Source organism: Ursus arctos, chromosome X (assembly GCF_023065955.2).
Source record: "Ursus arctos isolate Adak ecotype North America chromosome X, UrsArc2.0, whole genome shotgun sequence".
Classification (NCBI taxonomy): Eukaryota; Metazoa; Chordata; class Mammalia; order Carnivora; family Ursidae; genus Ursus; species Ursus arctos.
Genome location: NC_079873.1, coordinates 94,171,420 through 94,184,634, shown reverse-complemented (window position 1 = coordinate 94,184,634; position 13,215 = coordinate 94,171,420). Strand labels below are relative to the sequence as shown.

The window sequence follows — 13,215 nt, the reverse complement described above, 5'->3', positions numbered from 1 at the left end:
GCACCTGGGTGGCTCAGTCAGTGAAGCGTCTGACTTGGGCTCAGGTCATGATCTCTAGGTCCTGGGATCAAGCCCCACATCTGGCTCCCTGCTCAGCTTGGAGTCCGCTTGCCCTTCTCCATCTGCCCTTCCCCACTTGTGCATATGTGAACATGCTCTCTCTCTCTCTCTCTCAAAAAATAAATAAATAAATAAAACTATCTGTGTTAGAATTTTTTCTAATTTCTAATTAAAAAAAAAAAACTGTGTTAGAATCCTCTAGGAGTACTCTTTACAACCAGAATGGGAAGGTGGAAGTCTTATTAAAATTGTGCTATGAATTGTTTTATTCTTTTCTCTCAAGACCACATTCCATTGCCTCCATATGAATCACATTCCTTCCATTTTTAATTTCTGCCTCATTCTCCTGGAGACATGGTTTTACTCTGGCCGATTAGAAGGAGCAGGACATTTTGAGCTTCCGCTTTCATGGACTTTGTTTTCACAGGTTCACTTATATTGCTACTTTTAATACCAAGCGTGCTTCGTGGGTCACCTGATATATATCAATAACGGAGCCCATCGATTTTGAGCCGAATATAGCATCTAGATAGATGTGTAGGCTCAGGAGAAAGTCACAGAAGCCCTGTCCCTTTTCCTGAGTGATCCAGTTTTCATTTCAAGGTGACTTTCGTTGGCTACTGCCCTATCACCCAGCTAGTCCTTTATCTGGTCCTACTTTCATTGAGTAAGGACAATTTTAATGAAAACTGTATTGTGCTGAAATGAAAGAAACCTTAACATTTCCCATGCTGAACCAGAATGTTAAAATTTTTTTTAAGATTTATTTATTTATTTGAGAGAGAGAGAGAGAGAAGGGGGGGAAGCTTGCACTCAGGGGTAGGGGCAGAGGGAGAGGGGGAGAGAGAGACGTTCAAGCAGACTCCCCACTGAGCCTAGAGTCAGATATGGGCTCCATCTCACAACCCTGAGATCATGACCTGAGCCAAATTCAAGAATCAGACGCTTCACTGACTAAGCCACCCAGGCAACCTTGAACCAGAATTTTTTAACACACTGCCCTTTGGGGCTCCTGGGTGGCTCAGTCGGCAAAGCATCTGCCTTCGGCCCAGGTCATGATCCCAGGGTCCTGGGATTGAGCCCCACATCAGGCTCCCTGCTCAGCAGGGAGTTTGCTTCTCCCTCTGCCCCTCTCCCCCACTCGTTCTCACTCTCTCTCTCACAAAAATAAATAAATAAAATCTTTTTAAAAAATAAATAAACTGCCCTTTATAACTCATTCCACCTCTCTTTTCTGGGTTAGTACATACTCAGACATAGCACAATTCATATTTGCATTTAGTTCCAAACCTAACTTTATGTACTCCTTTTTTTTTTTTTAAGATTTCATTTATTTATTTGTCAGAGAGAGAGAGAGAGAGCACAAGCAGAGGGAGCAGCAGGCAGAGGGAGAAGCAGGCTCCCCACTGAGCAGGGAGCCCGATGCAAGACTCGATCCTACAACCCTGGGATCATGACCTGAGCTGAAGGCAGATGCTTCACCGAGTGAGTCCCCCAGGAGCCTCTAACTTTATGTGCTTCTTAAGGCATTTTGTAATGTTTCATACGAACTGTGCTTATTGCCCTCTTGCCAGACTGGTCTTCCAGAGAGTTATTTTGGCTTCATAGCTAGATCCTTGCTTCTTGGTTTTTATTTCTTTTTAACCTTATGGCTTGCTGAATAGCTTGATGGTGAAGTAAAGAAATTTTTTGCAATAGAGGGCTGAAGAATTCAGCTACCTTAGACTTTTTCCCTAACCGGTCTTAGAAAATTAAGGAACTGATGTATTATTTCAATGGTAAATAAGAATTTTTGGCTGAGTGTACTGCGGTTTCTACATTCTAGCTTCAACTATTCATCTGTAGTTATTCTAGTTTAACTAGTTGCCCAATGCTAGGTAATCTGTACCACTAAATCTAGGACCATAAGAGATAAGAATCAGGATTGTGAGAAATGGTTTTTCAAACAAATTTCCTGGTATCTTTAGCTATCCCTAGTAAACTAGTTACCGAGCTACAATAGCTATTTATAGTGCTAAATAAAGAAATAATGGCAAGAATAAATAAGTAATAGCAAGAATAAATGACCTGATGGATAAATAAATATAAATAAAATAGTAAGAATTGGGGTGCTTGGGTGGTGTAGTCGGTTGAGCAACTGACTCTTGGTTTCTTGTTTTTTTTAAACACTTTATTTATTCACTTATTTGAGAGAGAGAGAGAGAGCGAGAGAGAACATGAGCAGGGTGAAGGGCAGAGGGAGAAGCAGGCTCCCTGCTGAGCAGGGTGCCCGATGTGGGACTTGATCCTGGGACTCCAGGACCATGACCCAAGCCAAAGGCAGACACTTAACCAGCTGAGCCACCCAGGGGCCCCTGACTCTTGGTTTCTGCTCAGTCATGGTCTTGGGGTGGTGAGATCTAGCCCCAGTGGGCTCTCTGCTTGTTGTGGAGTCTGCTTGGGACTCTCCCTCTCTCTGCCCCTCCTGCTCATGCTCTCTCTCTCTCAAATCAATCAATCAATCTTTACAAAAAATAGTCAGAATTAGGGGCACCTGGGCGGCTCAGGCGTTGTCTGCCTTCAGCTCAGATCATGATCCTGGAGTCCCGGGATCGAGGCCCACATTGGGCTCCCTGCTCAGCAGGGATTCTGCTTCTCCCTCTGCCCCTCTCCCTGGCTCGTGTTCTCTCTCTCTCTCAAATAAATAACTCTTTAAAAAAATAAAATAGTAAGAATTAATACATGCTAGTGATACGAATGGTTTTTCAACTTCCTACTTCAATTATTCTTCTCAGCATATCTAGCTACCTCTTAGTAAATAGTTTCTACTATTCTCAATAATACTAACTCAATATTATCAAAAGAAATAGACGTTGGATTTGAGAATAATGTCTTGATTCACTTCCTGGTCCCAAATATTTATTCTGGTTATAAATTTTTACTTAGCTCCATTTAACTAATGACCTAGGTGCCACTAGATGAGCATACTAGTCACTCATTTTTCCACTGGTAATAGGAATTTAAATTTGAATAAAATGTTTTTTAGGTTATTGGCTTCTACCAGTTTTTCTACTTATCTCCACTTATTTCTAGTTAACTAGTTCCTTTGATCACCTGGTTATCTGTAGAGGTAACTCATTATCCCAAAGAGAAATAAGAAGAGGTGAGTAGAACATGTTTTCAACTTGCTGGATTCAACTAATTATTTTAATTATCACAACCGTAGTTTACTCATCCCCCAGGTGTCATGAGTTGTCAAAGTACTAACGCATTATGCCAACAAGAAATATGATTAGAGTTGAGAAGAGTGCTTTTTTTTTTTCTGGCTTACTCTAGTCATTCTAGTTACCTCCAGTTACCCATAGAGAGCTAGTTTTTTGGATGCTACCTCTATAGTCTCGCTTCTAGGCTCTGTAGTTCTGAGGCAGTGTTCCAGCAAAGAATTAGAACAAAGTATTACAAGGCTGTGTTTTTCAGCTCTCGGGCTTCAAATACTTTTTCTAATCATATCCAATTACCTCTAATTAACTGGTAAAATAAGTACACAAGCTGCCTATAGTACTAACTCATTCTTATACCAAAGGAGAAGAGCTTAGAGTGGTGACTCATGAATGTTCAAGGTCTTATTTTATTTATTTATTTTAATTTTTTTAAGTACACTCTGCCCTCAACGTGGGGCTCCAATGCATGACCCTGAGATCAAGAATCATATGCTCTACCCACTGAACCAGCCGGGTGCCTCCAATTTCTGGTTTTAAATATCCTCTGGTAATTTCCCGTTAACTTTATCACCCACCTAGGTACCACTATAGCTATTTGATCTAGAGTACACATTCTTTTTTTTTTTTTTAAGAAGTAGGGATTTAAAATTGTTGTAAAGGATGTGTTTTCTAGCTTCTGCGCTAGTTATCTTTAGTTGTCTCCAGTTTGGTAGTTCCTAGGTACAACTAGTTATATAGAACTAACTGATTATGCTAACGAGAAAGAAGTCAGTTATAACAAGAATGTGTTTTCACTCGTTGGCTTCATTTACATATCTCTCTCCAATTAACTAGTTTCCTGGGTATAAGTACTGATCTGTAGTACTAACTCATGATTCACAGTCTAGATAAGAAGGTAGTGTTGAGAAGAATTCTTATCAAATTCTTGGATTCAACCACTTTTCTTCAGTGTCCTGGTTTTGACTCATTATTCGAATATCATCATTTATCCCGAGGTTACAAAAGATTAAGGTACCACCAGATATATAGGGCACTAACATGTAAATTTAGAGTTGCAAAGAACTTGATTTTTAGCTTCCTGCCTTCAACTAGTTATTCTTATTATCTCTGGTTGTCTCTAATTAAGTATTTACAAAAGTACAATGAGAATCTGCAGAAGTAATTCATTTTTCCAGGAAGAGATGAGAATTTGTAGTTGGTACGGTTGTGTTTTTCATATCCACAGATTTAACTAGTTATTCTTTTCTTTAAAGATTTTGTTTATTTATTTATTAAGAGAGAGAGAGAGCAAGAGCGGGGGGCAGGGGTAGAGAGAGAGAATCCACAAGCAGACTCCCTGCTGATCAGGGAGCCTGATGTGGGGCTCAGTCCCAAGACCCTGAGATCATGATCTGAGCTGAAATCAAGAGTCAACTGCTTACCGACTGAGCCACCCAGGCGCCCCTTAACTAATTATTCTTATCTCTAGATAGCCATAGTTTACACGATGTAGTTATATACCACTAATTATTACTAGCAATAACTAATTCTGCCTTTAAAAAAAGATTTGAGAGATAAGATGTATGTGTTTTTCAGCATTTGAGCTTCAGGAAGTTTTCCAGTTATATCTAGTTATCTCTAGTTAAGTTTTATCTACCATTCCATGCCTTCGTGACTTATTTACTATTTACCTACCTTTCCAATATCTTATTTCAAGAAGAAATAAGTTGCACTTCAGAAGAACCTGCTTTTCAGCATCCGGATTTCAGTTACTTTTCTGGTTGTTTCCCCAGTTGTCTTTAAACAGCTACCCAATTACCACTAATTATATTACTATTACACTTCAATGAGAAAAAAATTGAGAAGTATCTGTTTTTCAGCTCCCTGCCTTCACCTCATCATTCAGATAGTATATAATTCTCTACATAAACCAAACACAATAAATCTAGCTGATTATAGTACTACTTCCACATTCTAAAAAGATATGAAAATTTAGAAGTGAGAAGAATGTTTTCTTTCAACACCATCAATATACCAGTGCATCTTGTTACGTCTAGATACCTCTGATAAAATAGGTACCTAGGTATGGTTAATTCCGTATTGGACTAATTCACTAATTCGACAACGGAGAAGAATTTACACGTGAAGATCATTTCTTTTCCATTTCCTGGTCTAACGTCATGATCACCTTATATCTCTGCTTACCTTGTTACTTAGATACCATTAACTATCTCTTGTATTAACTCATTCTTCAAAGGAGATAAGAAGCTAGTGTTGAGAAGAGTGATTTTTCAATTTTCTGGATTTGCCAATTTTCTGAGTCACTTCTAGTTAACTCTAGTAAAGTAATTGCTTAAGCATTACTACTTATCTCCAGTGCTAATATTTTATTCCAACAGGAAATACGAATTTGGGTTCAGAAGATGATGTTTTTTTCTGGCTTGATGACTTTGAGTAGGTTATACGAATGAGCCAAAAATAACCTCAGTCTATTGACCCCGAGGTTGTCTTATTTCTTTACCTCAGGCTGAGACCCATTACCCTGAAAGCCTGCTGGAGCCAAACTCAAATTTTTATACATCCAATTGCTTTAAAAGTATCTGAAATAACCATGACCACATATATTTTTAAATAAACTCTACACCCAACGTGGGACTCAAACTCACTACCCTCATATCAAGAGTCGCTCGCTCTACTCACTAAGCCAACCAGGCACCCCCCCCCCATAACCACATTTTTAGCCATTTATAGCCCGGCTGCTTTACATACTCCATGAAATTGAGCCTAACATACAGATAAAATAAACCCTGGGCCATAAAGACCACAAGCCACTGCTGCCCTTTGGTGATTTTGACCCAGGCGCTCTCCAACATGCTGCTAAATAACATCGCCTAGACTCGCGAGGCCCTCTCGGCCGATTCCCTTCTCTCCCAGGAGTTAACTTGCCTTCCCCCCCACAGCCCCCTTCCAAATGGTGGCAACCACAAGCCTTAGCCTCCAGACACAAGCCCTGACCTCCCACAAAACTGTCAAAGCCTCACCCAAATAAATCTTGTGTATCCTACTGCCATCTTGTGGTCATAAAGTTTTCTTTCGCCGCCCCAGAAATCTGAATATTCACAACTCATTTCTTCTGGTTTACCTAGAATCCCACTGGATGCTACACAATTAACTCATTTTTATTGTTTTTCAAGTTTATTATTATTTTTTTTTTAGAAATCTCTACAGCCAACATGGGGCTCAAACTCACGACCCTGAGATCAAGAGTCCCATGCTCTTCCGACTGAGCCAGCCAGGTGCCCCCAATTAACTCATTTTTAGAACAAGGAATTAAAAAAAAAAGAATTTAGACATGAGGGGCACCTGGCTGGCTCAGTTGGTGGAGCTTCGGACTCTTGATCCTGGGGTCGTGAGTTCAAGCCCCACCTTGGGTGTGGAGCCTACTTTAAAAAAAGAATTTAGACATGAAATGATTGTGGTTTTTAGACAGGAAATGATTGTAGCTTGGACCAGTTATTCTAGTTACCACTAGTTATCTATTGTTAACTAATCATCTAGGTCCCCCTACATATCTATGGTACTAACTCGTTATTCCAAAAGAAAATAAGAGTTTACATTTGAGAAGAATGGCTTTTTTAGCTTCCTGACAGCGAGCATTACTAGCTATTTCCAGATATCTCCTGTAAACTAGTTACCTATGAACCACTATTCATTTCAGATTTATGAGTTCTTTCAACATGAAATATAAAGTTAGAAAAACAAGAAATACAGGGGCGTCTGGGTGGCTCAGTCGTTAAGCGTCTGCCATCGGCTCAGGGTGTGGTCCCGGAGTCCTGGGATCGAGCCCCGCATCGGGCTCCCTGCTCCACTGGGAGCCTGCTTGTTCCTCTCCCAGTCCCCCTGCCTGTGTTCCTTCTCTCACTGGCTGTCTCTCTCTCTGTCAAATAAATAAATAAAATCTTAAAAAAAAGAAAAGAAAAGAAAAACAAGAAACACAAAGCTAGAGTAAGAAGGAAATAGTTTCCAATTCAAGGCTTCAACTCCTTCTACTAATATTCTTTAGGTAGTTAGTTACCTAGGTACCATCATGCATCTGCGCTATTGACTCATTAATCCACCACGAGAAAAAAAGGAATTTGAAGTCTACAAGAACCGACATTTAAGCTCCTAATTTCAACTATTTATTCTAGATATCTCTCCAATATCCACAGTACAGAATCATTATTCCAACAAGATTTAAGACTAATAGGGGTTCCTGGGTGGCTCAGTCGGTTAAGCGTCTGCCTTCAGCTCAGGTCATGATCCCAGGGTCCTGGGACTGAGCCCTGCATCAGGCTCCCCGGTCAGCGGGGAGTCTGCTTCTCCCTCTCCCTCTGCCCCTTCCCTGGCTTGTGCACTTTCTCTCTCAAATAAATAAATAAATAAATAAATAAATAAATAAAATGTTTTTTAAAAGAAATAAGACTATTATTATTTTGTCATAAAATACAGATAAAGCAAATTTACCATCTTAACCATTTTTTTAAAAGATTTTTTATTTATTTATTCGACAGAGATAGAGACAGCCAGCGAGAGAGGGAACACAAGCAGGGGGAGTGGGAGAGGAAGAAACAGGCTCATAGTGGAAGAGCCTGATGTGGGGATCGATCCCACAACGCCGGGATCACGCCCTGAGCTGAAGGCAGACGTTTAACTGCTGTGCCACCCAGGCGCCCCCATCTTAACCATTTTTATGGGTGCAGTTTGGCGACATGAAGTGCATTCACATTGTTGTCCAACCATCACCACCATCCATCTCCAGAACTTTTTCATCTTCCCAAACTGAGACTCCATACCCATTAAACAATAGCTCCCCAGTACCACTTCTCCCAGACCCTGGGAAACTACCGTTCTATTTTCTCTTTCTTTCTTTCTTTTGAAGATTTTAAGTAATCTCTACATCCAACATGGGGCTTGAACTCACAACCCCAAGATCAAGAGTTCCATGCCCCACCGACTGAACCAACAGGTGCCCTTACCATTCTACTTTCCCTTTCTTTCTTCCTTCCTTCCTTCCTTCCTTCCTTCCTTCCTTCCTTCCTTCCTTCCTTTTTAAAGATTTTATTTATTTGAAGAGTGAGAGAGAGAGCGAGCACAAGCAAGTGGGGGGGCAGAGGGAGAAGCAAACTCCCCACTGAGCAAGGAGCCCGATGCGGGGCTTGATCCCGGGACTCTGGGGTCATGACCCGAGACGAAGGCAGACGCCCAACCGACTGAGCCACCCAGGCGCCCCTAATTTCTGTTTCTACAAATTGAACTACTCCAGGTATCACAGATAAATGGAATCATTCAATATTTGTCTTTTCGTGTCTGGTTTATTTCACTTAGCTTGATTCCTTCAAGGTTCATCCATGTTGTAGCATGTGTCAGAATTTCATTCCTTTTTAAGGCTGAATAATATTTTATTGTATGTATATACCACATTTTATTTACCCATTCATCCATCAGCGGACATTTGGGTTGTTTCCATCTTTCAGCTATTGTGAATAATGCTGCTCTGAACAGGTGTATACAGATATCTGTTCAAGTCCCTGCTCTCAGTTCTTTGGGTTGTATACCCAGAAGTGGAATTGCTGGATCATATGGTAATTCTGACTAAGTGTTTGAGGAACTGCCATACCATTTTCCACAGTGACTACACCATTTACATCCCCACCAGTAATGCACAGGGTTCCAACTTCTCCACATCCTTACCAACACCTCTTATTTTCTATTTTGTGGATAATAGTCATCCTCCTGGGTGTGAAACAGTATCTCGTTGTGGTTTTTATTTTTTTTAAGATTTTATTTATTTATTTGACAGAGAGAGAGAGACAGCCAGCGAGAGAGGGAACACAAGCAGGGGGAGTGGGAGAGGGAGAAGCAGGCTCCCAGCGGAGCGGGGAGCTGGATGAGGAGCTCGATCCCAGGACCCCGGTACCATGCCCTGAGCTGAAGGCAGACGCTTAACGACTGAGCCACCCAGGTGCCCCTCATTGTGGTTCTGATTAAGACTAATACGTAAGAAAAATATGTTTTTAGCCTTTTGGCTTCAAATATTTATTCTGCTTTTATATCGTTAATTCTATTTAAATCTCTCCGTGTAACTGTCATTATCTACATTATTCACTGAATATTTAAAAAAATAAGAATTGTGGGGTACCTGGGTGGCTCAGTCGTTAAGCGTCTGCCTTCGGCTCTGGTCATGATCCCAGGGCCCCGGGCTCGAGTCCCACATTGGGCTCCTTGCTTGGCAGGGAGCCTGCTTCTCCCTCTGCCTCTGCCTGCCACTCCCTCTGCTCTCTCTCATTCTCTCTTTCTGACAAATAAATAAATGAAATCTTTTTTTAAAAAGTAAAAAGAAATCATAGGGACACAGTTAAAAACATGACTTTTATCATTCTCGAAATTCTATGAATTCTTCACCCATCCTTGAGAAACGGGTAAAATTGAAAACCATCAAAATAATTGGACTTCTTAAAAATTGGATTGTATGAATGGAAGGTGTTTATAAGAAGTGATGACTCTGGAGCTTACCATCCCAAAGGACAGCACTGAATAGTTAATCTGTTCCTTGAGGGACTAGGATGCTGATGTCTTTCGGATACGGATCATTACGTGATTGCTGATCTTTCACCAGAGTATAAGTTAGCTTTTCCTCGCACCAGGTTCAACAAGTTATTGGGCACTGGGTATATACATATATTTTTTTTCCTAACTGTAGTCAGAGGGAAGTAGCAGGGTGCACAGCGGCTGTCATTTAGCGGTATTGGACACTATGCAAAACATCACTTTAAGGGAGAAACAGAGCCCTCAATCTGCCCTGGCTCTTCTTTATTTGATATTTATCAGTGGAGAGCTAGAGCTCTGGAAGACAGTTCTAGACAAAGGGAGATGGAGGAAGACGAAGAGGAGGAGGAGAAACAGGAGAAAGTGGAGGAGAATAAAAAAGTGGGAACATGGGGCACCTGGGTGGCTCAGTCCGTTAAGTATCTGCCTTTGGCTCAGGTGATGATCCTAGGGTCCTGGGATCGAGCACAGCACCGCCTGGGGCTCCCTGCTCTGCTGGGAGGCTGCTTCTTCCTCTCCCACTCCCCCTGCTTGTGTTCGCTCTCTCGCTGGCTGTCTCTCTCTGTCAAATAAATAAATAAAATCTTAAAAAAAAAAAAAAAGTGGGAACTAACCCAAGTCCCCAGCACCTGCCCAGCCCAGAAACACGTGCGCTTTTGCAGAGGACCTGCAGCGGGGGCGCGGAAGCGGAGCTCAGCAGGCAGAGGGTGTAAGCCCCACAGTCGCGTCCAGCACGTGCAGCGCAAGCATTCTTGGATGCTCAAAACAGTGGACAGGTTTCTCCATTTCTACTCTTGATGTGAATTCCTTAATACAAATCTGGGGTATTTGTTCCTATCGCAAGAGGGAGGTTTGGGTTTCTTAGAGCGTGCATCCGAGCACCCACAGTGCTCTGTAAAACCCAACCTCAAGCTGCCGCTCCGGAGCGCCCAGGAGAGCTTGATGGGCTCCACTTTCCGCGCGTATGGCAAAAACCCAGAGCAAGCAGCCCTCTAGCTAATCGTTTCGTCCGGTCACTAGCCCGGTTCGTGGACTCTGGGTGCGAACGGAACCCAACCAGAGTCCCATCCATTGGTCACTGACTTGCCGGAGGGGAGAGTCGTGCTCAGAGCCCACACGGCGACGGGGATACCGTCGCTTCAGTGCTGGGGCTGCCACGAAGCCCCCCCCGCAACTTCTCCAGCCCTACCTCTGCGTCCCTCGCCCTGGAGGAGCTTAGGGCGAGAACCCTGCACCGACCCGCGTGCAGCGAGGGCAGGCGGCGAGACGTTCTCCCAACGCGTCTCCCAGGGCTCGGGAGAGCTGTGGGAAGTTTCCTTCCCCACCCCTTCCCCGCCCCCGGCTGGCTGGCACCACCCACCAACCCCCACGCCAAGGCAGTGCCCCGCGGGAGTCGGGAGTTGTCGCCCCCCCCGCGCGCGCCCCCTGGCGGTAGCACCCTTCCGGCAAACGCTCCGCCTACTTCGTGGCCACGCCCCGGCCTCGTGCTCGCCCCGACAAGTCCCGCCCACCACACACCTGGCCGTTGGAAGTAACGGGGATCGACGGCGTCTAAGAGCGCGCGGACGTTGAAGCTGAGGTAGAGGCGTAGTAAACCGCACCCCGCACAGAGACAGGCCCGGACCCCGGAGTCTCCGCGGGCCGCCGCGCGAGTCTGTGGAGGCGTTCTGGACATGGAGCCTCCGCCCGAGAGCAGCCAAGAGGGCACCGCTTGCCGCAGCCTGGAAGTCGATGAACTTGGAGGAGAACCGTTGGGTGAGTGCGCGAACCGGGACGCGGGTTTGGCGAAGTCTACGAAACGGCCTTTCCCCGGGGGAGGCGAGTGGACGGGACGCCGCAGTGGCGCGGCAGATGTCGCCGCTCTCAGGTCGCCGTCCCACGCGCCCTGGGCTCCAGCGCCCTGATCTCTCTTTTCTTTTCCAGATACGAAGCCTGCGGTGGTCTCCGTAACGGGAGGAGACGTCGAGAAGGAGCTCTGGCCCGAACCTGAGCAGGAAGCCGCGACAGGAGAAGAAAGCCACGGTGGCGCGGGAGCAGCGGGCCCCGTGGACGACGAGAACCACACGGGCGGCGGCTGCGGGCAAGAGCCCCCGCAGCAGCAGCAGCAGGACGAGGCCCAGGCGGCCGCCGAGGGGCCGCAGCCCCAGGAGCGGCAGCAACGCCTCCACCGCAGCGCGTTCCCCCGGCTAGAACTGAAGGAGCTGGAGAGCGTTTTCCAACGCACTCAATACCCCTACGTGTTCGGGCGGTGAGTGGCTTGCTCTGGCGCCCCCCCCCCCCCATCTCTAGGACCCTCGGGGACGCCCTGGGCTCTCTCCCAGGTCTCTCTCCCCGCCTCCAAAGCCAAAGCTACCTAGGGGGCCTCGAGCTCTTTCCAAGGTGGGGACGATGCCCCCGTGGGCATCAAGGTAAATATTTTCATGCAGTATATAAACGAATCGTCAGGAAACTCTCGGGTCGGGCTCCTGTTTTTGTAAATAACATTCTATTGGATCACGATCGCGATCAGGATCAGGAGTGACATCAGGGTGCAAAATGAGGCGCGGTTGTGCGAGTGAAGGGGTGGATCTTGCCTTTATTTAACATTCTGATAATTTGGTGGTCCCGGAATTTTTTGTGCATTAGTCTTGACTTTTAAATACTACATTAAAATTGTTAATCTTGAATTCTGAAGTTTTTCAAGGTACCCTTAAATTGTGTACACAAAGGAAGATTGTCCCTAAAGCAAGCCCGGACTTGGGTATTAAAGAAATGTGTGCTGGGGAGTTGGGGGGAAATATAAATTTAAAAACAAGCATGAAATGTACATTGTATATCATTTCATCCACAACTCCAGATACTAAATATTTGCAATTTTCTTCCCTCAGAAAGAAGCTTTCCATACCCATAGATGTGATGGAAGTCCGTAAACCTGAAAAAAGCGATTCGGCTGGGCAGCCATTCTAAAACCTGCTTCAGGAGTTAAAAGCTTTTGTTCTAGACATTCTCAAGTTGTTTTGGTTGCCTTTTCCATGTTTGGGTAGTAAGTTTTGAATTTTAGGGCTTTGGTGAGTGGAAAATGGGATAAGTAAATCCCACTTTATGGAAGTTGCCCATTACCGTTAAAGGAAAACAATAAAATAAAAGAGAATTAAACTGCTTGTCTTGTTTCCTGCACAAAATTAAATATAAATAAAGTTCAGCTCTTTCTAACGAGTATCATTCAGGGAGCAATTCTGGGTGGAGTCATGTTGGGGCTGGGTCAAATCTGGGAAGTATGCACATTAACACAAGAAGACCTAGGCTAAGAGAGGATTAGACTATATTGTTATTTTTAATTTTTATTTTTTTAAAGATTTTATTCATTTGAGAGAGAGAGCAGGGGGAGGGGCAGAGGGAAAGGGAGAAG

At 44.2% G+C, this 13,215-nt stretch overlaps 1 protein-coding gene and 1 long non-coding RNA gene across 4 annotated transcripts in view; one reads left to right on the top strand and one right to left on the bottom strand.

Moving 5' to 3' along the window:
• The window catches only part of LOC125281835 (uncharacterized), a 358,739-nt gene that overhangs the window by 146,331 nt on the left and 199,193 nt on the right, over positions 1 to 13,215 (bottom strand). The window lies entirely within an intron of this gene.
• On the top strand, positions 11,291 to 12,961 carry LOC125281174 (rhox homeobox family member 1-like). The gene is made up of 3 exons (XM_048213271.2): positions 11,291 to 11,582; positions 11,751 to 12,075; positions 12,695 to 12,961. Exons 1-3 carry the CDS (start codon positions 11,501 to 11,503, stop codon positions 12,771 to 12,773), a joined length of 486 nt encoding a protein of 161 aa, XP_048069228.1. The 5' UTR covers positions 11,291 to 11,500; the 3' UTR covers positions 12,774 to 12,961.